This window comes from Camelus ferus, chromosome 11 (genome assembly GCF_009834535.1).
Source record: "Camelus ferus isolate YT-003-E chromosome 11, BCGSAC_Cfer_1.0, whole genome shotgun sequence".
Taxonomy (NCBI): domain Eukaryota; kingdom Metazoa; phylum Chordata; class Mammalia; order Artiodactyla; family Camelidae; genus Camelus; species Camelus ferus.
In genome coordinates this window covers 6,822,982-6,849,603 of record NC_045706.1, presented here as the reverse complement: position 1 = coordinate 6,849,603, position 26,622 = coordinate 6,822,982, and the positions used below count along the sequence as shown (strand labels likewise).

Sequence of the window (26,622 nt, the reverse complement as noted above, 5' to 3'; positions counted from 1 at the left end):
GCCTATACTGCTGAACCCAAGTGTACAGATCACCTCATCTCGCCACGTTGCGAGCAGATCTGAGAAATGGCTGGGACAGTTCATCGCATTACTTGGCTTCCCTGCCGAAGGGTAATTCCATTTGTGGCTGGCATTCTGCCTTGAAAATAGCACTCTAGCCTCTTCTGATTTGATGTCACAAGTGGACAAGAAAATTTATGCCCGGTGAAATGAATGCCCTACACACCCTGCGCCCTCCCCAGTAGGCCAATCACAGGTATCTGAGTGCTAAGTGGGAAGAAAGAGCCGGTCTCAGCTCTGCCCCTAACCAGACACCTGGCCCTGTCCGAGACTCCTAAGCTCTGTGTGCTTCAATTTCCTCACCTGCACCTCACAGGAAATAGATTGCTTCCAACCTGTGAGCCTAAAATGCATACGCTGCCTGGTGGGACTGATATTGGATGTTCTGCGGCATAATGCCAGAGATCTTATCCATCAAAGGTCTAGGGGGACTTCTGTAGTGGCAATGAAATACTGGTAGTCCAATGCCCTAGGCAAGCATCTCAAAGGCCCCCAGCAAGGCTGCCTTCCAACGAAAACGTCTGTTTCCTAGGCCACGTTTCCGTTGACATGGCAGACAAGCCCAGTAACAAGTCCCTGGAGGTAACCAGCATCAACAGTTGCCTTTCCAGAGCACAGAAACCCCGATTAGGACCGCATATGCATCTCCTCTGATGCAAGATGTTCCAAGATCTTCAGGCAACTGCTGGTGATAGAATACGGTAAAAGACAGATGGGAATCTATGTGTATGGTGATTAAAGAACTCAAGAAAGTGCGTAAGTAACCTTATTACAGAGTAATAAAACCAGCGGATGCCACAGCCAATTAGTGCTGCCCTGAGCAAATGGTTGTTTTGATCTTTTCTAGACTCGATGCTTGAGAGAGTAGCTTGAATGTGACTGAATAGGTATTAAAAAGTTTTAGCTTCTCATTAAGAAGCACCCATGAAAGATAAAGCCGTCTTCAATCTGATGTCTTGCCAACACTTAAGCTGATTTTGCTGTGTGTGATGAATGCTATAAACAGTTGTTGGTATGGAGCCCTGGAAAAAAACCACAGTTTATACAGAGTTCCTTCTCTGGTTCCAAGATTGCTCTGGCTGTTTAGTCCTGAAGGCGGTGTGGGGCACCACCTCTGATTACCCAGGGTAACAGATTCTTGGGGCAGGGAGGGGTGTGAAGAAGCTTGATCCCAACAGAACTGCCCATCACCAGGGAGAAGCTGGAATGTGCCAAGTAACACAGTCCCTCCCACCAGGTGCCTGTTACATGAGGCAGAGGGAGGCTCCGAGAGTACCCTGCGTTGCCTGTGTCCCTCTCACTCTGTGCATCCCTGCAGCCTGGAACCCTGCTCACCTACAACTTCTCTGAAACCATGCTTTCAAGAGTTCTCAAATGCTTCGCAATTGGTAAAACAACAATCAAGTTCCAGGCAATCCTGGTTTGGGTCATAAGAGAAGGTTTCTCTGAGAGGGTGAGTGAAAACCTGAAAGAGTTTGTCACAAGGTATGTCCCCAGGGAAGCAGAGTGTAAGAATGAGATGAACATGAAAGAAATTTATTAGGGAGTGCTCTCAAGATCACCACCTGTTGTGAAAGAGAAAGAAGCAGAATTAGAGGAAGTTGTGAGGCTGGGGGACCATCACAGCAGAGCCTTAGCTAACACCCACTCCCCTGACAGGGCACTGTGAAGCTGGGATGATCCTTTGGAATTTTCCCAAGTTGGATTGCAGGATCTGGGCCTTTGTTCACCTACACTGACCCGACATTGAATGCTTGTTTGCTCAGAAAAGGAGGATTGACCTTGGGCAATGAGACTCTCTTCCACTAAGAATAATTCCAGGAGAGGACAACCTCCCCAGCAGCAGGGATAATAATTCAGTCAGTCCTGCAAGGGGAGGTCTGGGTTGCACATCACCACATCTAGAGCAGAGATAATGGAGTAAACCTTGCAGCTTTCCGGGAGAAGAGTGTTCCAGGCAAAAGGAACTGTGAGTCCAAAATGCCTGCGGTAGAACAAGATAGGGATATCCAGGAAGCAGAAAGAAGACTAGTGTAGCTGTAGCAGAGTGAACAAAGGGGACAGCAGCAGGAAACAAAGGAGTTAGGTCATTGTAAGTTTTGGGATTTGACCAAAAAGCAACATGATTTAAATTTAAGCTTTGGCATGACCATTTTGGCTAGTATGTTGAGGATAGACTTGGCAGGGAAAGGGTTAAAGGCAGAAGTGGGGATATAGATAGGGCTTCTCAACCTCATTTAATTGACATTTTGGGTGGGATTATTCTTTGTGGTAAGGGGATGTCCTGTACATTGTAGGATGTTTAGCAGCATCCTTGGCCCGTAACCAGTAAAAAACCAGTAGGACCCTCCCCTAGTCGTGTCATCCAAAAATGTCTCAATTTTGCAAAATGTCCCAAGCTGCAAAATTGCCTCCAGTTCAAACCCCTTGAGTTAGGGGCTGTGATGATGGCTTGCACCACTGTGATATGTGTGCTGGTGGTGGTGAGTTGTAGGATTCTGGATATATTTTGAAGACTGTGCCGACTGATCAAAGGAAAACATCGAGAATATTCCAAGGTTGTTGGCCTGTGCTGCTGTCAGAATACAGTTGTTTGGTGAGCTTGGGAAAAGTGTGACAGAAAGAGCTTTGTGAGAGATTAAAAGCCCAGTTTTGAACCTGAAAGACTGAACAAATTGAAGAATAATGATTAGAAAGATTACTGTTTTTCCCTGAAGCTGGTTGTAGTTCATCTTCCCTGTTATTTATTATTTATGTTATTATTATTTGTTGTTTTTATCTTCTTTCCATGATTTTTCATTAAATTTGTCTTCTTTTGTACCCAGAAACCAATTGCTTCTTAATACCTCCATTGCTACCACCATCTCACTGCTAACCACCTCCAAACCACTGTCATCCAACTTCTGGATTATTTGGGATAGCCTCCCTTTCCTGCTCTCCCTTCCAGGCACTGTTTTCTCTACACTAAAGCCAGAGTGGTCAAGTAAAAATTGAAATCACATCCTTTTATCCTTGAACATGGCAAATGCTGGCTTTTAATACTAAAAGTCTCGGTTGTCGAGAGAAAAACCTGTTTGGGGAACTACAAAGAGCTGTAGAGAAGAGGCAGTGTCTGGGATGTGCTGCGCTTGAGACCCAAGCGGAGGGTACAGTGCTGGGATCGATTCTGATCTCTGGTCTCCCAGGCGCTCAGGCCCCTTGACCTCACCCTCCGAAGACTTCATTTCCCAGGATGCCAAGGGGCAGGGCCAGCCGGAAGGCTATGTACCCTCCGCGGGGCATGATGGGGGAGTTGGAGATTTCCATCATGGCGGCTTCCATTTCGGGCTACACCTTCAGCGCTGTGTGTTTCCACAGCGCCAACAGCAACGCCGACCACGTAGGTGCTGGGCCCCCCGCCGCGGCTGCTGGGGGGCCTACAGCCTCGGTCTCAGGCCCGCGCCTGCGGCCAAGCCGGGATCACTCGCGGCTCGCCCCTCGGGCTGGCCTGAGGAACTGGTGACCCAGGAGGCTCCCGCCCCCGGCGAACCCCTGCTGCCCGGGGCTTCTTCGCCCCCGAGATGGGCCCCCTTGGTCGGTGCCTTCCGCCGCCTGTCCGTCCCGAGACAGCAGCCTCCTATGTAGCAAAGCTTTCCCGGCCGGCCGCCGGTAGTGTCAGGAGTCGCTTAGTGGAAACCGAGCGCCTGCCCCTCCCTAAGAGTCAGGCTTTTAGAGTTGTGAGGGGCGTCCGGGGTCGGGAAGGAGTCGAGTGACCCGGCTTTAGCCTGCGAGCCGAGGCACCCAGCCGCGCCCGCTGGTCTGACAGGTTGTTGTGGGGTGCGACAAGGGAAACCATGGCTGTCACTATTCATACTTTTAGATTCGATCCTGTGTTTTCTTCGCCTCGTGGAAAATGGAGAATGTAACCCGGAGTGTTAGGTGTGGGGTCTACTTGCCTTGAAGTTGCATGTTTAATTCTTTGGCGAATGTTCTAACACCACGGAACTAGTCGCAGTGAAATAGGGAAGTGACAGGCCTGCGTATGAGTGATAGGAAATGCATTTTTAATGTTATTGGCCTCTGGATGGAAATTGTTTGTGAAACTAGGTAATTTTTATTTTTAAGTATTTGCCCACTAAATTGAGGGATTGTTTTCAATGATTTTAGTAGTGATTATTCAAAGTCATTAAATAAACGTGGGGAGGGTGTTGTGGTTGTCATTACAAAGCAAAATGATACACTGCAGAAGAAGGAACTGGATGTGGTTTGATGTCTGCAATCTTAAAGTCCATTAATAAAAACTGATTTCATAGGTGATTCCATTAGTAAGTTGGATGGCACCTTTCATCTCTTCAGTTTGACGGTAGAGATTAATGATACGAATATGCACAGCATGGGTTTTTCCAGTGGCAGCTCCTGTCTCTGGATACTAAGGCCTTTGATACTGCAGCCAGCTATTTAATAATGTAATGCAGTTCATGTATAGGTGGTTTGTGATACTCCTGGTGCCCCATGGAAGTATTAAATATGGTTTCAATAATGCTTTTTAACCTCTCTAGTTCTTGGAGTGCCTACTAATGTCACAGTTTGTGTATAAGGTAAAATTACTGTAAGAATAAGCAACCTGTTGAAATGGATCTTTTTTTTTACAAACTGCGTTGAGATCGCCATGTTACTTAGATTGCTATTAATTTAATTCAAGAGATGACTCTTTACTATCTATGCTGTTCCAGGCATGGTGCTAGACTTCATAGAAATTTTCACCAATGGTAGTAGTTTGCAACTTGTATCTTACACGAAAATACCTGTTTATAGTAACCCTGCTACAGTTATAGAAGTGGAATACTTTAATTTTAATTTCATATATTTTGAAGCTGAAGAACCAAACTTAGTTTTTGTAGTACATTCTTGTTTTGTCTTGGCAAGAATTCGTTTAAAACCACTCATTCTTCAGTAGAGCTGGAGTTAGCAAACTTTTTCTGTAAAGGGTCATTCAGTAAATGTTTTAGGCTTCGTGAGCCGTGTGGTCTCATTAGCAACTACTCAGCTCTGCTGTCGTAGGGAGAAAGCAGCCATAGACAATAAATTAGGATGACTGTTTGCAACAAAACTTTATTGATGGACACTGAAAATTTTAATTTCATCTAATTTTCACTTGTCATGAAATATTATTCCTATTTTTTATTTTTTCTTCAACAATTTAAAAGTGTAGAAATGAGTCTTAGCTTGTAATCCCATACAATAACAGGCATTAGACTGGATTTAGCCTACACACCATAGCTTGCCTGCAGTTATAAAGTAACAGTAGCCCAGATAATCCAGACCAGTAGATAAATAAACATTTATGTTTTCCTTGGCTTTGGAATGTCTTGATGTCACTGTTGACTTTTTCAAACTGAGGCTTGTGGTAGGGTTGCCAGATAAAATATAGGGCACCCAGAAAAATTGGAATTTCAGAAGTAGTAAATTATTTTTCAGTATAAGTATATCCCATTTATTACATAAAAATTATCCATTGTTTATCTGAAATTCAAATTTTTCTGGGTGTCCTGCATTTTTGTTTGCTAAATCTGACAACCTTGAACTAATCAACACTAGGAATCTGTAGATATGTTCTTTTTTTTTTCCTTCTGTTTTTTAGTAGGAGGGAGGGAGGTAGTTAGGTGTAGTTATGTTCTTGAAGTCTAAAGTTCTGTAGGAATCTTAAATTGTATTTTTCACATTGATTAAAAAATTTTTTTAACCTGTTACAAAGACAAAGCTTGGCTTTTGTAGTGAGAACTCATAATTGAAAGACTTCCATAGGATAAAACAAGCCTCTTTAGTCAGTGTTTTTCAAGACTAGTAGTCATGGACACTCTGAGTCTGAGAGAATTTTTTTTTAAGGGGATCTATATATTACTCACATTTGAGAGATGCCCTGTACATGGTATTTGGGATGTTAGGATAATCCACACCCCTAATCCAATACAAAGCTATGCTGTAAAGCATCTGTCTCTCCCTCCTCACTCCCACTGATTCCAACTGGGAATGTTTTTAAACAAGGAAACTTCTTTCATTGATTCGAAGGGTCAACCTAGAATAGAAAGGACATTGTTTCAACAAATGTATTCGACCAGCATTTATTTGACACCTCATGTGCTGGGTGCTGAGATACACAGTGAACAAGCACAGGGTCCCTGCTTTCATGGAGCGTATATCTTACTGGGAGTAGGCATTTGTCAATACATATGAATATGTAACATGGCAGATAGTGAGAAGACAAAGAAGAAAAGGGATGCAGGGTGAAGGGAACAGCGTGTCTGGCATGCTCTGTTTCTGTTACACTGGCCAGGGAAGGGCTCTCTGATAAGTGCCAGAAGAGTGAAGAGCTGGATGGAGGGAAGGAGTAAGTCACGTGGATATTCCGGGAAGGGGAGTCCAGGACAGCCTATTAGTTCACCACCTGCAGGGAAGTTATTTTGACACTTAGAGTGTATGTTCTCCAACTGTGCTTGTGGTGAACACTGCAGCAAGTACTCAAACAGTAGGTTGTATGCTGCTGAGTAATCCAGACTTGATGGTAGTGGTGTGTGTCCTCCAGGGGTGTAAGTCAGTTAACCACTGCATTTATGAGAGAAAACTTTCATGTGAGTGATAAGAAATTTATTTGATGAGATCCTAAGCTCCCATACCAGCCTATACAAGAGCAATTAATTGTGCATTGTATTAACTTCTTTATCCTTTTGTCATTAGCAGTGATTTTATAACAAGGAGAAATAAATTACATGCTGCTTTAAGAAAACAGCCTTGGAATATTTCTGCTTTCTAAACTTTTTTAACATTGGTTGTTACATTTAGTAGGATTTAGGTGATGAATTTACTCTTCTTATTTTCACTTCAAAAAAACCAGAGTTTTGGGGGAAGGGATTAAAATAATATTTCATCCTGTCATAGAATCCTTTTTTGGAATAATCCAGTTAATAGCTATATCTCAAATTGCTTTAGTCTTACTTGTTGGCTTATGGAATAGTACATGGCAAGCTTATTTGGATTATTGTTAAAATTATTATGTCCTCAATTCCTCTTAATTCCAGTAAAAGTCATTTTTACTTTTAGTCACAACTATTTTCATTTATTACTTTTAGGAAGGATTTTTGCTGGGAGAGGTAAGACAAGAGGAAACCTTCAGCATCAGTGACTCCCAAATCAGCAACACAGAATTTCTGCAAGTAATTGGTGAGTTTATCACTGGCCTTAGAAATACTCTTCTCATGTATATGCTGCTTGTTTTGTTCTTTGGCCCTTAATTTTTAATTATTTTCATTAATTTTTAATTAATTTTGGCCTTTGATTTTTAATCTAATAATAGATTAAAAGAGTACATAGAAAGCCACTCAAATCATAGTGCCGATGATTTGCATTACTAAATGATAGGACATGTTTTTGTAAGTCCGTGTAAACTCACAGTGCGTGGCTGGAAGTTGAGGTGTTCGGTGAAGCTGCCCCTCACCCACTAGGGGGCCAGCCCGGCTGGTTGCCATGCGGTGCTGTGCTGATTGTCTCCACAACCACCGTGGACTTCACGTCTGCACCCTGGGCTCTGCCCATTGTCAGCATCACCTCGTACTGTAATGAAAGACTGTGCTGTGCTGGTCCTTCCTGGAGGGCTCCGGCAGAGATGTTTATGCTTGTTTATGTGAGATGTTTGTTAACCCTCCCCAGCCTTCCAAGAAATAAGCCGAACAGTTGGTTTTGGGGGAGGTTGCTGGGGAAAATGAAGGAATATTTGTAGATGCATCCACTCTCTTTGGATCAGTCTCCTCTTAATAAATAGGGGTCGTAGTCCTTTCAGCTGCACCTTGAGCGTATCATCAAACAGCATATCCTGACGCTCAAAGCAAAGCAAGGGACATTTCACTCATTCATGCAGCCAACAATTATGGAAGGACGTCCGTGGTGCGAGGCATTTGCTGGCGGTGAGAAGGGTTTCCGGATCCTTCCTGCCTTCCAGGACTAGGGCGAGGATGAGAGGAGCAGAGAAAACGCCAGAGTGCACAATGAGAGCTGTAAGGAGGAAACAGAGAATCTCATGAGTTTGAGAAAAAAAACTACTAGTGGGTTAAATCAGTAGAGATGCCACGAAGGAGGTGAACTTAGGGCAAGTGGGCGGTAAGTTCAGGAGATCACAGAGCAAAGCGCGTAAAACATGCAGGGAGTCTGGCGTGTTCCTGTGTGACGGAAACAGAATGATTGAAGGTGAGTGGTTTGTGGCAGGTTCGGTTGTGCTGAGGCCGGATCATCAGTCTCAGCCTGTCCCCACAGCCCTCTAGTGCTGGGGTCAGGGGCCAGGGGAAGGGACTGAGGTGCTCAGGATTGGGGCAAAATGAGGGACAGCTGTTTCCCACAGGCCCAGAACTCTAAAAACCACTCCCCACAATATTGGCTTGTTATATAAATACTTGGCACTTGACATACTGTGTATAGCTATTCTTCCATTGAGGTTTTGTTTTTGTGTCTTATTTTGCTTAACTCTTTAAAGTCCTAAAATAGAAAATTAGATTTCTTTGGCCATTTGCGCAGTTATTTATTGTTTGCCCTTGGGTTTTCAAAAGCAGTTTGGGATATGAAGGCTAAAATGCCAGATACACCTGACAGCAAACCATGCAAGAAAGAGCTCTCTTGCCTGGCATGATCACAGAAGTAGCACTTCTGATGAGTGTTTTGGCCATTTATCTTTAAAGAAATAGTAATGGTAAAGTAATGCAAATTCTCCAGCATAGTATACCGTATCTTTGATTCATAAACCTTTGAGATCTTGCAGTAAATGCCAGTTTCCATGGGACTGTAGATACGGGGAATCACCAATCAGTAGAGGTCCCAGCTAGCACAGTGCCATGACAACCATCTTTTGCTGTTCAGTGTTTAATTTATTAGCTACATTTAGTTCATTGTTTGAAACCATCATGGATCTCATGAACAAAGTATTTGCTAGTATTATCATAAATGTATTGTTATCACTGTAATATTCTTCTTTTAAAAATAAATGCATATTAGAAAATGTAAACCAGGGCCTCTGGAAAACCTGGATTGAAAGGCCAAACATTAGGTAACGTGCTGTGATTCCATACCACCAGTGTGAAGAAATTTTCTGGCATAGCTTAACCTCCAGAATAAAGTGTTCTCAATAAAATAAATTGGCCAAATTTCTCATTTGGTGAAAATGTCTGAATCCATGCACAGACACCCTACCTGACTATATAGCAAGGAGGGCTTTGCATAGAATATCACATTTTGAGCACGAAGTATCTGCCTCTTGTTTTGAATACGTATTAGTTTTTAAAGCTGTGCTCACTTTAAGCGGCGCTGTCCGCCCTTAGTGCTGGCAGTGGCAGGGCGGAGGCAGCAGCAGAAGCGCTCCCTTAGTTAACGGGGCCATGCGCGGAAGGGAGCGGCACGGGAGCTGTGAAGCTCACCCACCGGCAGGATGAGCAAGCCCAGCAGTGTGTCCCAGTGGGATTTCTAGAGAAATGACTGCAGAGACGGCACATGTACAGGAAGAGGCGTCTACCGTGTGGACGAGCTCTGCAGGAAGAGAACACTCTAGAATCCCCTACAAGGCTGCCCCGTCTCCGCCTGCCTCCAGAAACCTACCTGGCAGCTGCCGTGCCCGCCAGCTTCCTTCCAGTCTGCAGCTTTTCGTGTTTGAGACCGTCACCCTGTTTTGTCCACGGAGTGCTTTGTTAGGTATTGCAAAAATCATGTACAGGAAAGCTTTAACTTCCTTTAGAAAATACCGCATGGTATCTAGAGCGTATCTGCAGTGTGCCTCTAATCCAGGGTGTAAATCATGGAAGAAGCCCGCTGCGGCGGATTGATGACAGGAGTGTGTATGCAAAGCTCAGAATTTACTCTAGGGATTTTCTTAAGCAAAATATTCTTTCCTTTAAAGTTGAAGATGGGGGATTTTTTTTTTTTTGCCTTTTCCCTGAACTCTATCGTTTTTACTACAAACGTTCCGCATTTTAATTACTTCACTAACAGTATCTCTGAAATAACTTATGATGGTGTACTGTACCATCTTTGATGATAAAAGAAAGAACTATTTCTAGATGAGATTTTATTTGCATCCCTGTGTCCGCAGTTATACCAGGCACATGAACTTTTCTTTCCTGTGAAAGAATTGGCATTTCTGCGTGCGTTTTGGCAGCACTGACATCAGGACAGAAGCTAATGGGCCCGGCCTCATGACCTTCAGAGTGGTGGTTTCATTTTAATTGAGCTACAGTTGCAGCTAGAACTCTGTGGCTGTGGCTTTATAAACAGCAGGTGACAACAGTCACTGTCTAGAAGAATGTTAATAATAGATTTGCGTGGTTAATTAGTTTCATAGTCTTATAAAGCCACCCAGACCCTAAGCCCCCTGATGACTTGAAGACATTGTTCAGTATGGTTAATCACAGAAGTCTTTTCAGAGCCATTAGGATCTGCCTTATAAATGACTGTTTCCCTTAGTGCTGAAAATCTTTGAAAGGGTTAATAAACTTGGAGATTTTCCTCCCTTCCACTTAAAAACACCTTGCCCAGTTGTCCTGTGTCGTTGGCAGGTTACTGATGGCAGCAGGGTGGTTAAGGCCCTCCTCTCCCCGAACTGTGCTCACAGCTTTTACCCACCTTGATTAATAGCTTCCAGTCAGTGGTTACTTTTTTCTCTTAGGCTTTGTTTAAATAGGTAAGATTGAATAAGGGCACAGAGTAGCGCATGTTCCTGAATAAAAGCTTTCAGATGCGTGCTCATCACACATGGACAAATGGAAACAGAATGCTCATTCTCCAGTTTACTTTGTTCTGAGAATGCGTCCCTGAGTTTAAGTGTCAAAAAGACACACTGCCTCCACTAGTGCACGTACTGTTTGGGAGAGGAAAACTGTCTTTTTATTGTCTGAAATTTTGGTTAAAGTTTTTTTTTAATCCTGAGCTATTTTATAGTTGTGTGTATCTTACATGACTAACTGAGATGTATTTCTTCTTTCTAATTACAGAAATTCATAATCATCAGCCTTGTTCAAAACTTTTTAGGTAAGCCACATTGTTCTTTGTAGCTTTTTGTCCTTATTAAAAGATTAATTGATTAAAAACTAGTGAATTTGGACCAGTATATGATTATAGCTATAAAGTTAGAAGTATAACTGAGGGCATCCAAATTCACTCATTTATTGTGTATGTGGCACTGTGTTAAGTTAGGAAGAGGGTGGGGGGACAGTGTAGATCTTGGCCTCAGTAGTTTAGAATGGAAGTCTCTGCCAGCTTCCCTAACAAGGGCTCTTCAACCGTAGAGAAGGAAGTTAATCACGGATACATACAGATGAAAATAGTTAATGTTTTTAAAAGGAATAAAAAGTGTTCAGTGTTGTAGGGGGGGAGGGTATAGCTGAGTGGTAGAGTACATGCCTAGCATGCATGAAATCCTGGGTTCAATCCCCAGTACCTCCATTAAAAAAATAAAAAATAAACCTAATTATGTCCTCCCCACCAAAAAACCCCCAAACAAACAAAAAACAAAAATGTTCAGTGTTCAACTTTAAAACTTCAGGAAAGGGAACATGAAACTTACTTTTTTGTGGTTAATACACACCAGTTGCATATTATGACCAACTGAAGGACAGAAAGAGAAAGAAAGGGGAGGAGACACATTCAGAGGGAGAGAGCAAATGACAGAGAACATACGGAGGGCAAACAGCGAGGAAGAAAAAAGCCAGTGTCTCCCACACACTGGACTTCTGCTCCCCAAACCGCAAGTCCAGCCTCTGTCTTCACTCTCAGCCCCAAGCCCTTCCACCTGATGGCTGGTGTGATGATTTCAACTCTTGTGTTTCTGAAAACTCCGATGTCCTATTCTTCTGCTTCCCCAAAATCCAGGCCAGGGCTTCCCTTGCAGTGCTGCCCGTGCTAGTTCAACTCAGCGTTCCTGGTCAGCACTTCCTTCTTTAACACCTGCCAACCCCTTGTGCCTGGCTGTTCCTGCTGTGTGTTCCCTGCAGCTTTTACCTTGACCCCTCTCTCACTCTCAGCTGCCCCGAACACCCAGCCCCCTTGCACCCAAGAACCCCTGGGGACTTATGTCATGTTCGCCATCCACCTAACCCCCATCCCTCCCGCACACACTTACCCATTATTTCAGAGGATTGTCACCATGCAAGACCGCTGTCTGTGAACAAAGCCTCAGGGTAGCTTAGAACCTCCTCTCTCTTAGATTTACACACAACTAAAAAGAGGAGCAGGAAATGAAACAAGGAACCAGCAGTTCATTTGAAAAGAATCTCAGAGCAAATGAAATGAGTCAGGCCCTGGTCCCACACACAGCCTTTGGTTCACGAGAGGGTCCTGTTTGGCCCTGACTATTCAAAGCTTTGCTAGGCATACCCCGCCTTGTCCTTCTGAGGGGTTCCTTAAAATACTGTCAGCAAAGTAGTACCAGAACATAGACTCATAAACTTGTAATTCAAATCATAGACTGATAATTCTGAGAGCTGGAAGAAATTTTAGAAATCTTCTGTCTACTCCAAATTTTATTTTGCAAAACAGGAAATGGAGGCCAGATAGGTTAAAGTGACTTGCCTAAAATCACACAGTGAGGAGCAGAACTGAGCTGGAGCTGGTATCTCCTGGCTCCTAATTCAGTGTTTTTACTATATCGTGAACTCCTGCCTGCCTTAGAAGACCTGGACTTCTGGTGTTAGGGGGAGGGGAGAAAGGGTGGCATTCCTAAAACCATGACCAGTGGTAGAGAAGCCCACACATCGTTATGCCCAGACTGCTCACCACAGCATCCTGGGCAGACTGGTCTCTTTTAGGGGTGAAGTGCATTCAGTTTGAAACTAGCCAGACCTGGCTTCACATCCCAGCTCTTCCATCTACCAGCTCTATGATTTGGGGCAAGTCACTTAACCTCAGTATCTTTATCTGGGAATAAAACGTCTTGACTTGTTGGGCTGAACTGGTACTTACCTCCCAGCATTAGGCAAGAATGAAAGGAATTGACATGAGGAAGCGTGCAGCTGAGTGTCTTATTAAGGATTCAACAAATACTCATTTCCCTTCTTCATTTCTCAGAAAATGAGCTTCTGTGTTTTTTTTCCATAGGTAATTGATACTTAGAAACAAAGAAAAGATGTCACATCCATTTGAAACCACACGTTTCATAATTGCTTGCTTTGAATGTAGCAGTCTCTTGAGTATTCTTTGACACAAAAGATGCCTCATATCACTAAGGCATTTAAATTGATTTCTCTTTATATATCTATCGAAGAGAAACAATTACATCTTTAGTACCAACTTTTAGGGTTAGATGATCCATAGACACATGTTGCTAACCATATTCATGTAAAAGTACTATGTAATTTTAATAAAATATTTTTTTTCTCTTTAAAAAAAACAGTTTTTATGACTATGCAAGCAAAGTTAATGAAGAGAGTTTGGACAGGATTCTTAAAGATCGGAGAAAGGTACGTTCTGTTTGTCGCCCAGTCTGATTTGGAAATCACTCCTTATCTTATTACCCTAACTTAAAATCAGAAAGGAATATAAGATGAAACAATGTGATTTGATGTTAATATAAGAGTTCTGTTAACTTAAGTAGATTTTAAAGGTAAATTGTGGATATGACACAATGTGTACAGTATAGCAATAGAACAAAATTTAGACATATGATTCCATTATGTAAAAATCAGAAGTAAAAAAAAACAACTATAATCCAGAAAGATACCAATAGTTGAGTTGATTCTGGGTGGTTCTATCTTACTATTTTGTAATTAAAAAAATAATTTTGCCAATATTTAATATACATGCATTAATTTTATAATCAGGAAAATACTTCTAAAAAATGTAAGTTGCAGTTAAATATCTTTGGATATGTTACTCTTTCAAGTTCAATTAATGTTGAATATAGATGCTTTTCCAAAAGGTCATGTGTTTATTATTTCTGTCAACACATGCATATGATGTTCTGATTGTGGTTGGGAAGCAAGTCTGAACAGAACTGACAGTGAAGCAAAGTTTTATTGCTGCACCATCATCTGATGGTCTCATTTATAATTTACTCTGTTGTACTATGTGAGGGTTTTACTTTTTCACCTTGGTGTAGTAATCCCAGAAAAATAGATTGGTTACTAAAACATCACTTGAGGGGAAAAAAGTACCAATGAAAGTTTTCAACTTGTCAAACGAAAACAAAATGCCTTTGTTAGAAGCATGTATTATAAAAAAGCTTTTCAAAGATTACCTGTGCATAAAAATAATCCTGGCAGCGTGGGACTGCTAAGGTGTCAGAAGTTGAGTGCAGTTAGAGCAGGTCAGCAGCCTTTCCAGTGTACTCCCCCAGCACCGCTGTCGGGCGGAAAGGCAGAAAGAGACGCGGGTAAGATAAAAGGAAAACTGGGAAGTGTGAGGGGTAGGTTTGAGGAAAGGACAAATGGCTTTTCAGATGATAACAAGCTCAGGACATGCTCGATATTGGCAGAGAGTCTAACCTAGTCACCTGCCCAACTGCGAAAGTGGGTTAGAGGAGCCACAGGCGACGGTCGAGCTCTCTCATTTTCAGTGACTCGCCTGCAGCATATATTCTGGCGTCTTAGTCCATCTTCCTCCCCCAACCACCACCTCACCTCCTCATTCCATTTAGTTTCATATTTTAGATAATGAACCTTTATTATACTTCGTAAAACTAAAATTTATTCCATGAGAATTCTTACTGAAACACAGTTGTCTAGAGCACTCACTACATAGTAAAAGTACCAGGAAATATTTTTATAATAAATGAAAAAAACTTTAAAGTGAGAAAAATGAATAAAGACTATGAAAAGAGAAAAGAAATCCACAAATGGCCAAGAAGTAAATGGAAAGGTGTTCATCTTCAATCAGGAAATGTAAATCAAAACATAATACTGGTTTTTTGCCCATTAGATTGGCAAAAGTATAAAAGGATTTCTATATCCAGTGTTGGCAAGGTCACAGGAAATGGGGAAGCTATAGTTGGTGGAATGTATGTTGACACAGACATTTAAGGGGAGAGTTTTGCAATAACAGAATTTTAAATATGCAGTTTCATCTCTAGGAATCTGGCCCAAGTAAATAATTGCATCTAGGCACAAAGATGAAAAGCTGGCATTATTGAACACTTTAACTCTGTGCCAGGCCATGTTCTAAGCACCTTCCACGTATTGACACATTTAATCCTTGTAACAGCCTGTGAGGTAAATGGCTGTTACCATCATCCCCATTTTACAGCTGAGGCAACTAAGGATAAGTAACTTGCTTAAGGTTGCCAGCAGGTAGTGTTCATGCCAAGATTTAAACCCAGCAGTCTGGCCTCTTAATTCAGCATACAAAGATGTTGTTGCATCTTTGCTTAATAGTGAGAATTTTGAGAGCAATCTAAATGTCCACCAGTTGGGGGTGGTTGTATAAATTAAATTGGTACCTCCATACTATGGGATATGAAACAGCCGTTAAAAAGAGAGGGTGATTCGCATGTAATGTGACATAAAAAGATCTTGAAGTTAAGTGAAAAGAATAGTATTGTAATTTGAACCTAGTTTTGTAAAAACAAACGTCTGAATGAGTGTTTACATGTACAGAAAAAGATCTGGAAGGAAACCAACCAGGGACTCTGGGAAGTGGAGCAGAGATGCTGCTGCTGAGGGGAGACTGCACATGATGAGGGTTTTAAACTTGTATTTGACGTTGAAAATAAACTGAGAAAGAAAAGGACTCTACTATGTAGTGTTTTCAGTAGGTGATAGGGACACATTTCCAAATCAATTTGGGGATTTTAAAATTGGGTTTTCTGTTTTGAGACACAGAAGACCAGTGGTAGGTTGTTAACTGGAGTGAACTTTGCTTTTCCTGGGGCCAGGATTCTCAAAACAGTTAAAAGTTGATCTACAGTCTTAATTTTGTAGACCTTTGTGCTTAAACGAATGTTTATATTTTCCTTTGCAATTAAAGATAGGAATTTGTTGCCTCAGTTGACTTGGAAATTATTTTATTTTCCATGGTATTTGGTAAAGGCAGGGACCGTATTTTACATTCATTGTGTTTCCTGTGGCACTTTATACATAATATAAACTTGTTAAGGGTTTTTTTCAAAATCCAAATTCTTGGCCCCATAGCAACGATGATATATAGCATTCAGACTGAAAAGCTTTATAGTTGTTTCTAGTTTGGGGTTTTTCCCCCAGGAATGGTACAAAATTGTATCTTCACCTCCGAAGGGTTATGGTACTACCTACAAAGTTGCATTTAAAATGTTAGGCTTAAAAATACATGTGTACTTTAAACAGTATCTGATATATAAAAATATTTTTAGTTATTCTTAACTCTCCAAGAAAGTACTGATGGAAGTGGGAAGGTATAGTTCAGTGGTAGAGGCATGCTTAGCATGCACAGGGCCCTGGGTTCAGTCCCCAGTACCTCCACTTAACCAAAAAAAAAAAAAAAAAAAAAGACTATTAAGAAAGTACTGATGGAAACTTCAAAAATTGACTCTTTGCTAGTCAGGCTTCAAATCTAATCTTTAATTCAAAATCCTAAGAATTGAACAAAAGTTTAGTAAGTTGAACTCTTATAAAATAAGCACATAATAATTTTAAAAGTTCCTTGAGTCTTAGAATTATCCATTAGAAAATGCAAGCTAATAAAGATTTTTGTCACAATAGTAATATATAAAATACATAGAAATATGTTTACTAAAAAATGTGTGGCTCCTAAATATAGAAACTGCACAACATTGCTGAAAGAATTTTTTTTTTTAAGGCTTAAAATAGAGGCTAATGTTTTTGCTATGAAAATCCCCTAGTAGGTGCAGCGTGGTTGTGTGCTCAGTTACTGCTCTGGCAGAATCCTTATTGAGTTTATGAAGTTTTGATGAGCCTCGGATTTTGAGCTAAGGCCAAAAAAGCAAGTGAGAGGAGAATTTCTGCCTTCTTGGAAGCATCTGCTCTGAAATGATAATGATAAACATACTGCCATCTTCATACCATCATGAGGCCAAAAAGAACACAACCTAAACATGACAAATGTGCCCAGTATTGGGGATAATTGCTTTGGCTCCAGAAAATGTAAGTGAATGTCTAGCGCAGAGTAGAGTGGAAAGTCTTTGTGAAATATTGTCTGAAACTTCAGCAGAAATAAGGTTTTAAGGAAAGATATTCATAATTTTTTATCATGGCCCAAACACAGCTATCAAAAGTGTGGTCTTCCACATCAGTGACCTAGTTTCTCAGTGGTCTTGCAACCAGCTTGCTAGCTCTAAAAGGTAAAATCATGGATGTCACCAATATGAGTTATTTTGGCATCTCATCTTTCATTGATCAGAATGAAGGGGTTTATCTTTTTAGCCAATAGCAAATGAGTAAGTTGATTACTATCAGTTGATATCCAAAATAAATTTATAGCCCCCCCACCACTTCTCACAAAATACAAATGGAATGAAACAATTAGAATCAGCATAAATGAAAAGCGTTAGTACTCATCCAGCAGCCACTTGCAGGATTCTGTTAATCAGTAAGTATTTCATAAGAACAGCCCATGTGCTGAGTGCTGCTCAGGCCTCTGCAGGGATGCCGTGGGTCTGAGATGCGTCAAGTCCCGCAGAGGAGCTAATCCAACATAAAATAGAGAGTGCTGAGACCCCGTGTGAAATAAGCCATGTTCTTTGACATTAGCAACTCTAGCCACTTGATAATTTTACTCACTTTTTTTTTTAAGTAAAACTGCTTTTCACTCTTTCATGACCACCATTGTGTGAATAATGTGGAATGTTAAAGTTATTGAGTACCGTGGAAAAAGACAGGCAGACAGGTTCCAGATTTTGGCTGTCACTCATTAGCTCTGTGACTTTGGACGAAACATCTCTTTTGAAAAAAAGAGTTACACTGTCAGAAATGTTTGGGTTTTCTTTATATTTAAAGAATATCAGAATTAATTGCTTTAATATAATTGCTTTATTCTCAGTAGCACTCCCTAAGGGCAGGAACTGTTTCTTTGCTCCCTGTAGTTCCTTGCATGAGATATGAACTCAGTGGAGAAAACATTACCCATCTCCCAGGGTTGTTGTGACAATTAGTAAAAATATTTGTAATAGCCAGCTGGGGGCAAGAAAGAAGCTATATGAAGATTATTCTTCTTATAAAGGATAAAATTAATTATCTCTACAATGGAGATTTTCAAACTTCAATGTGCATTGGGAAGAAACTTGAGAACTTATCTTAAATTCAGATTCCTGGCTCTACCCTTAGAGATTCTGATTCTGCAGGTGTGGGTGGGGCCCAGGAGCACTGTAGCGAACTCCCAGATGTCTCTTACATCATCTGTCTTCCAGATGTCCAGCAGATCACACTGTGAAAGGTACTCTTCCAAAGTGCATGTCAGTTTAATTTGCTGACCAATTAAGTATGCTGCAGTCAGAGCTGACAAAGCGAAACTTTACAAACTGTTGTATTGAGGTGTAACTGACATGTGATAAACTGCGTATATTTAGACCTTTGATACATTTTGATATATATCTACATGCATGAAGCCATCATCAAAATAAGATAATGAACACACCTATCACTGCAGAAGTCTCCTCATGCCCTTTTCTTAGCTCCTCCTTCTCTCCTCTCCCTGGGCAGCCACTGCTTTATGTCACTTATAGATTTCCTTTCATTTTCTAGAATTTTATGTGAAATAGAATCCTATAGCACATGCCCTTATTATTATTTTTGGTCTGGCTTCTTTCACTCAGCATAATTATTCTGGAATCCATCCGTGTCGTATATGTCAGTAATTTGTTCTTTTTTATTACCGAGCAGGATTCCACTGTGTGGATACCCCATGGTTTATTTATCCATTCGCCCATTGATGGACAATTAGGTCGTTTTCAGTTTTGAGCTATCGCACATAAATCTACTACGAACATTTGTGTACAGGTGTTTGTGTGGCTGCGTTCAGAATTAAATTTGTAAGATTTCACGCAACCTTTAATACTTTTTTTCCTTCTGTTTTTGTTGTAGAAAGTTATCGGGTGGTACAGATTCCGGCGAAACACGCAGCAGCAGATGTCTTACAGAGAGCAGGTTATCCATAAGCAGCTGACGCGCATCCTCGGGGTGCCTGACCTCGTATTCCTTCTCTTCAGCTTCATCTCCACCGCCAACAATTCCACTCACGCTTTAGAATATGTTCTCTTTAGACCAAATCGAAGGTAAGGAAAGCATTCCCACCAGCCTCACGTAAACGAAAGATGCAGATACAAGTAACTGAGATTTATGACTTGGAAAACGTACATTTTATAGCATCTTTAAAGAAAAGTGTTTTTCTCCTTTAGCTAGTTTTCTTTGTGGTTAGAGTAGGCATTTTCCTGTCAGTTACATAATTTAAATTGTTTTTGAATCAAGAGGTATTAGCAAGATGTTAATTACGCATCAGTTCTTATAGAAGTAAACAGCTGGAAATTTGTCATTTGCTTCTCCATAATACATTATGTAGAAATACAGTTTTATTGCTCTCAAAGTCTGATTGTAATTTTAAAACATAGATTTCAAAGACAAAATTGTAAAACTGATCCACCTACTGGTTAATGAGGGTTTTGCATTGTGAACTTGTTAAAGAAAAAAAAAATCATGGTGTCTGTAAACAACAGAAAGGGTTCCCCCCAGAAATGTACTCATAGTAGAATAAATTAAATCACCATCAGTGAAAATAATTATTAATTGTTAAATAGCCATTTGTGAGATTTCACTAATCAGTAGGTCCTTGAGCACTTAAAACTTCCTCAGCACTCTGTCAGTTGCTGTGGAGATTAAAAAGATGCATCGGACATTACCTCTGCCCTCAAGGAGTTTACAGTTAAGTTTCTACTTTAAGGCAGGGGAGAAAATTGCTAATTCATGTATCCCTGGGTGGGTGTGGAAGTAGGTGCTCCATGAGACCTGTTACTAGTTCACCAGTGTGGGGGCTCAGACTCCTATTGCCAAGACCTGTCCTTCTAGCAGAGCAGTGCTTTTAACATGATCTCTCTCAATCCTCCCCACAGGTATAATCAAAGGATATCCCTTGCTATTCCCAATCTAGGCAACACTAGCCAGCAAGAGTATAAAGTGTCTTCAGTGCCAAATACTTCTCAGAGTTATGCCAAAGTTATTAAAGAACATGGGTAAGTTGAAAGGTAAAATAAATGTTTTTTTTTCCTTTCTTTTGTTAACAGTATTTAAAAGGTCTGTAGAGAAGTGCGAAGTCGTTTGATATGATTAACACTGAAAAATGCAGCAAGGTGATTCTCTAGCCCACCACCACTGTGCGTCAAAATCTTAACGCCTACTGAGAGGAAGTTTACTTTTACCCGTACTTACTTTTTTAATCATTTACCACAATTTTTTTCTTTTTGCAGTAGATACAAAAGTTTCGATAGGGTATGTGTATTTCTGAGGATCTAAAAGCTTACTGTGGTCACTGAAAATGTTCAGAGCAAACTAGGAAAAAATAAAAATTTAAATTATTTTTCAGTTGTCTTGGTAACTTGGGTTCTCTTTTATTTTTCTCCTGTAATTCTAGGGGTCTGGGCATTATTGCTGAAACGCTGTCACCTTGGAGTTGTAGCATTAAGATTAAGGTAGAAATGATGAGAAAGTGTCTTCCAGTTCGTGGCAGTTCTAATCACTTTGTGAATCTTTTTTTGTCTGTCTTCTAGTACTGACTTTTTTGACAAGGATGGAGTAATGAAAGACATCAGGGCGATTTATCAGGTTTATAATGCACTTCAGGAGAAAGTGCAGGTAACTGATTTGTTTATTAATTTTCCTCTTATTTATATTGCCCAAATGCTTTTAATTGTACTTTAATTTTTAATCATCTCCCAACTGACAAATGAATTGTGGTCCAAAAAGCAGAATGTGCTTTCCCAAAATAGTATCAGATGTGTGGGGTAGTTACTCATGCCAGCCTACAAAAGCCTGTCTCCCTCATTGCGTGCCTGAAGTTGAGACTCTGAGGTCCAGTATTAATATCAGTATTTTAAATACTCAAATACTCGTGACCTCTTTAATGATAGTGTCTTTTCTAAGGAAGTGTATTTCTGAGTTTAAAGAAGGACTGCTGAGAACACAGCCATGCTCTTAAGTTGTGCTCTAAGTGGAGACCGCACCCAGAGGCACCCGTAACGCTCTGCTTCCTAATTCCAGTTCACTCACCCTGCCCCCAGCCTGCCTCCCCCAAGTGGGAGGATGCAGCGGAGCCTGTTCATTCCTAGCCATTCATGCAACAAATATTTATGGAAACATCTCCTGCAAGCCAGGTCCTGAACTAGGTGCTAGCAGGACTTTCCCACGTTCTTTTCATCACCCCCGAAGTTACTCTTAGGAGTCATTTGCTGTAAAGCCCTAAGAACAAAAGAGCCTTTGAGGACGAGAAGGAAAGCAGTGGAGCTGAAGAAGCTGTCCCAGGCCTGGAGAAAGCCTCGCGTGAGGAGCACAGCCCCAAGGAGTAGAGAGGGATGAAGGCAGCTACTGAGGAAGAGGAGAGCAGACGGAGGTCAGCCTGGGGCGAAGAAGAAAGCGCGCAGAGGGCAGTTTCCAGTGTTAGTGTTCCCAGTTAGGGTCACGGTACACTGTAGCCGCAGAAGGGACTCCATACAGCCTCACTCGCTGTGACCAGGCCTCCTTGCCGGCGGTGTCTGGTATTTCTGCTATGGGAGGAACGTGCGGTGAAAAACAGCTTTTTGTCCTGAATTCATGACCATGCTATTTTCAGACTGTCGGCACTGTCTGGCAGGCTTCAAAGTGGCTCTTACACATTCATTGCCTGTCGAATAAGGCCTGTCCTGCAAACACCAATATCATATCAGTGCCCTGATAGGAATGGTTAAATTGCATTGATATGGTCTCAAATAGTTACCTTTTATTAAATCTTGACTTTGAAGCTTATTTTCTTTTTCAACTTTCCCTAATTAGAAATAGTTTCTGTTAAAAAAAAAACTTTATGTCATCTGATTTTTGATTGTTGATTATAAATAAAAGTTGAAAGATTCTCATTCCTGTATTTTGTTCGTCCCCCCACACTAGACTGGTGTCAGATATTCCCTTTTCATGTCAGTAAAGATGAGTCAGCAAGGGGAGAGATGCAGTCTTTCCCATCTTACCCTCCTCTTTGAAGAATGTGTTCCCTAAATAGCATAATCATCTTAACAAAATTAAGAAAGCAGTTCATGGATAACAGTAATACTGGTCTCTTGGACCCTCGTGGTTTTGATCTGCCTTAGGTGTCTGCTTTCTTACCTGATAAAGTCTCCGGGCTCTTCCTAGGGTTGTGACCGATGCTGTCTCATGAGATGCCTCGTACTTGGATTTGAAACTAATTGTTCTTGTTGTCATTTTTCCCTCAGGCAGTGTGTGCAGACTGTAGAAAAGAGCGAGCGAGTTGTTGAATCCTGTCAGGCAGAAGTGAACAAATTAAGAAGACAAATTACCCAGAGAAAGAATGAAAAGGAACAAGAAAGAAGTAAGTTTCCTATTAATTTTACCATTCAGTATCAGGGAAATGTCTGGTTTTAAACATCAAATTATACGATAAATTATGTGACTTCTTCTACACTCATCAAGCCCTGGGTGAGGCTTTTTGGGAGAGAGCATTCACTTGTCTGTAGGCTTTTCCAGAAGAGAAGTACTGTTCTTCATGGTATCTCTCTCAAGTCTCTGCAACTGGAAGAAAAAGAAGACCAAAGGGTAGAAAGGCTGAAGCAAGTTAGAATAAATCCCAAGAAGTGGTAAGATCTATTTACAGTGGATGTGACATTTCTCATTAGGTTAACCCTGGCACGCCCAGCAGGTAGGAACTGTGTCCTGTGTTCATTAGAGCCAAACAAAAGAGCTACTGAAAATTCTATTTTAATTTTATGTTTGATTCGTAAGCAGGGTCCCAGTGAAGGCTTTAACTGTCTGATTTGGGGTGGATGACTGGATACCGTTAAATTAAGGAACCAGCTGGTTGAGTAAGAATTAGGCCCGAGAGTCTGTTATATGAATTCCAGCATGGTAACAGACACATTTGCTGTAATGCCACCAGATTTAACATTTGTAAGTAAAATCTATAAAATGTATGGCAAATAATATCAAGTGTAAAAGAGATAAGGGTATAACCGACCTTTTCTCATTTAATAGGAATATTTGCAAACCAATTAAGATGTAGTTTATATTTCCAGGTAAATGATGTCTGATTCATTTCTACTGTTAACATTTTTCTAGAAATAATCAGAAATGCAGATAGGGATTTATGCATAAGAAAGTTAGTTAATCACAACTTTATAATTCCAAAATCTTGGAAACAACCTGTTAGAGCAGTTGAATAAACAGCAACAGGATAATTGAGTACATTTTGGTGTATCTATATTATGGAATACTGTGCAGCCACTGAAGTGAATTTTTAATGACACGAGATAATATATAGCCTTATACAAAAACACTAGGATATAAAATGGTATAAACATATGATCTCTGCTCTGTTTAAAATACTTGTACACACAAACACACACTCAAGGGTGGATAATAAAACTGGAATTCGGAAAAACTGGGGAGCCTGATACCTAAAGTTACATCTTTAAACCCCAAATCTTGTGCTATTTTCACCAAAATTTTAACAGTGTTATGTGGATGATAGAATTGTGGATGACTTTTGTTTACTTTTTTCTTTTCTAAATTTTGTACGTGAGTATCATTTTTATGATATTTTTAAAATGTAGTTAAAAACAATTTAAAGGCCATAGACTCATAGATATGGGGCTATTTCAAGTTTACCACCAAAAAAATGCAGTAAAATTACGGCCTAAAAACTGGAAAACTGGCTATTTAACATAGGGCTTTGAACTTTTAAGGAGAAAGAGATGTTTAAGAATATTGTGACAGGCAGTTGTCAAGAAGTATGTCTTTTGATGTGAGGCCTGTCGAGGAAAAACTCACATTCAGATGACCATCAAGGGTGGTAAGGACTGTTTTATCCTTCTGTCCCCGCAGTCTTTGAGCACAGTGCACAGCAGGTGAGGGAACTAGCGCCAGGTTTGGAGCTAACAGACCTGTGTTATGAGTGTCAGGGCCCCCACTTCTCGCTGTCCTCTTAGTGAAGGCACGTACTCTTCCTGAACTCTGGTTCTGTGTATAATGGAAGCAACAATATTAATAAGGAAGACAATAATACTTCAGAGGCCTGCTTTGAGGCTTAAATGAATTAATGTATCGAAAAGTCTTTTGTCAATTATGAAGTACTATGCAAAAGTAAATAATTAATAATAACAATAAATTTCACTGCGTTGTTGCTGTTTTCCAGAAGTCAGGTTGACCATTTAATGTAGTGAAATGCAAAGCTGTGAAAATACAGAGAGTGTGACAGTTTTCTTCATATTTTCACCCAGGATTGCAGCAGGCAATGATGAGCAGACAGATGACGTCTGAGAGTTTGGAACCGGCCTTCAGCCCTCGGATGCCCTATCCTGGGTTCGCAGCTGGAGGGAAGAAGTACACTCGGAGATGCAGAAGCCTCTGATCCTCCTCCGCCTTATTCTGATCTTCACCCAAATAATCAAGAAAGTACTTTGAGCCATTCTCGCATGGAAACTAGTGTCTTTATGCCTCGACCTCAAGCCGTGGGCTCCTCCAGTTACGCTTCCACCAGTGCCGGACTGAAGTATCCTGGAAGTGGGGCAGACCCTCCTCCTTCCCAAGCAGCAGCTGGAGACAGCGCGGAGGAATCAGACGACAGTGATTATGAAAATTTGATTGACCCTACAGAGCCCTCTAATAGCGAGTACTCACATTCGAGGGATTCTCGACCCATGGCACATCCGGACGGGGGCTCCAGGAACACTCAGACCTCCCAGATTTAACTAAACAAAGAAACTCTCCACTTAGCACTGTTTTTCTTAATCGCTTATTGGGAGTTTTTTGAGGACTTGATCTGGGGGGAGAATGGCTTTCTCCGACCCCTGGACTCCCAAGATGAGAGTCCTTGGGCACAGAACTTGTGGGAGCCTCACACCCGCGGGCCCTCGCCTGTGGACGCAGTGTGTAGGTTTCAAGACAGAATCATTAAGATAATCAAATTGTCCTAATTCTGGTGCGATTCGTGGATGTACTGGTAAATTTAGGCAAAGATAAACTTATCAACGTAGTTTCTGTTCTTTAAAATAAATTGGAATTTAGAGACTAAGCACAATTAGTCTATAAACGTTCTATAAATCAGAACCTTACCTCTTGCACTGTCATGCCTTGAAATTTACTTTTTCAAAGGGAAACTAGTTTAGCAGCAGCCTTCAAAGAACCTTCTTTCTATGATGAGCCAAATTCGTCTTTGCCAGAAAAGAAATTTTGATAATTCCAAGAAGCCTGATTGGAGCAAATCAGAGGTACCTTCTTTTGTCTGCATGGCTTTGTGAGATCAAAAGAGAGGGCTTTGTTTCAACTTTTTTCTACTAGCCTGATATGTATTGTCACTTAAAATGGTTGCCTTTAAAAAAAAAAAATGTAGAAATACTAATTACCAGTAAGTAATCATCCAAATAAGTATGTCATGAAATAAATGACTTATTTTTCTTTTGGGGAACTACAGTGACTGCTATGTTGCACTGGCCACATTTATGGTCTCTGTTCTGGAGTCTTAAATGAAGGACACACAGCAGTGGGTGACAGAAAGGAGTTATGTTCCAGACCTGAGTTTTATGATGAACAGATTCCAGACACAGTGGATTTAGCCAAGTTCATACATAAGGAATATAACCCGTTTAGATCTTCTGACAAATCCTAGTGTTAGTTTTATTTGCAGAAGAAAGACATTTAATGAACTGGGAATCTCATGGTGAGTAAAGATTCGTTTTAAATCTGAATCACCATACTTTTTTTTTTTTTTTTTTCAAGTTGCCATTTGGAAGATAGCTGCAGAATGTGTAAAGACTGTTGGGGTGCACTTACATTTTTATTTAATTACTGCTTGTTTTCTAGTTTTGCCCAGAATGTGTGAAACCACTGAAGACATTCTTGAGTGTGGTATGTTCCTGGTTTGGAAATGACAAGCCCCCCATCCCTTCCCCGCATTTATGAGGAGGTCAGCCCATGAAGTTAATACTTTGGAGTATGACTGCCTTTCCTTTGGACTAGTTAAAACCTGTAGGAAGAAGGAAGTTGTTCAAGAGGCTTAAAATCCAGGTTTTGAAACAGTGGTTTCATTTTGTAGGAGAGAAGTTTAGTCTGACTGGAAATGGAGCGCTCAAACTGCCATTCTCAGACGTCTGCTCTGTGGGGTCTGGACCTTCCTGCTCTCCAGTTCTGTTGGCCTTAGACCACTGCCATTTGATTTGAAATGTTGCAGACCACTTTATCTGCTAATGTGTTCCCGTTTTTATCAGCTACCTTCTAGCGGCTTCAGCACCAGTGTGAATTTAATTTTTTTTTAAGTGCCATTGCCATCTCTTCTGTTCAGATTTTGACATTCAGGAAAATATTTTTATTTTTATGCCATACCGAAACCTACAATGTATATCTGACAAAGCAGTTAAATGTGACAATAAAAACTTATTTAATCATGGTA

The 26,622-nt window shown here is 40.8% G+C and overlaps 1 protein-coding gene across 1 annotated transcript; it reads left to right on the top strand.

Moving 5' to 3' along the window:
• The first annotated feature begins 3,315 nt into the window (after positions 1-3,315).
• Positions 3,316-26,622, top strand: ABRAXAS2 (abraxas 2, BRISC complex subunit). Its single transcript, XM_006188727.3, is given in 11 exon segments — positions 3,316-3,439; positions 7,167-7,257; positions 11,061-11,097; positions 13,457-13,523; positions 19,071-19,261; positions 20,093-20,212; positions 20,747-20,831; positions 22,436-22,450; positions 22,452-22,551; positions 24,455-24,546; positions 24,548-26,622. Coding segments are annotated over 11 exon segments (1,293 nt in total). The 5' UTR covers positions 3,316-3,322; the 3' UTR covers positions 24,926-26,622.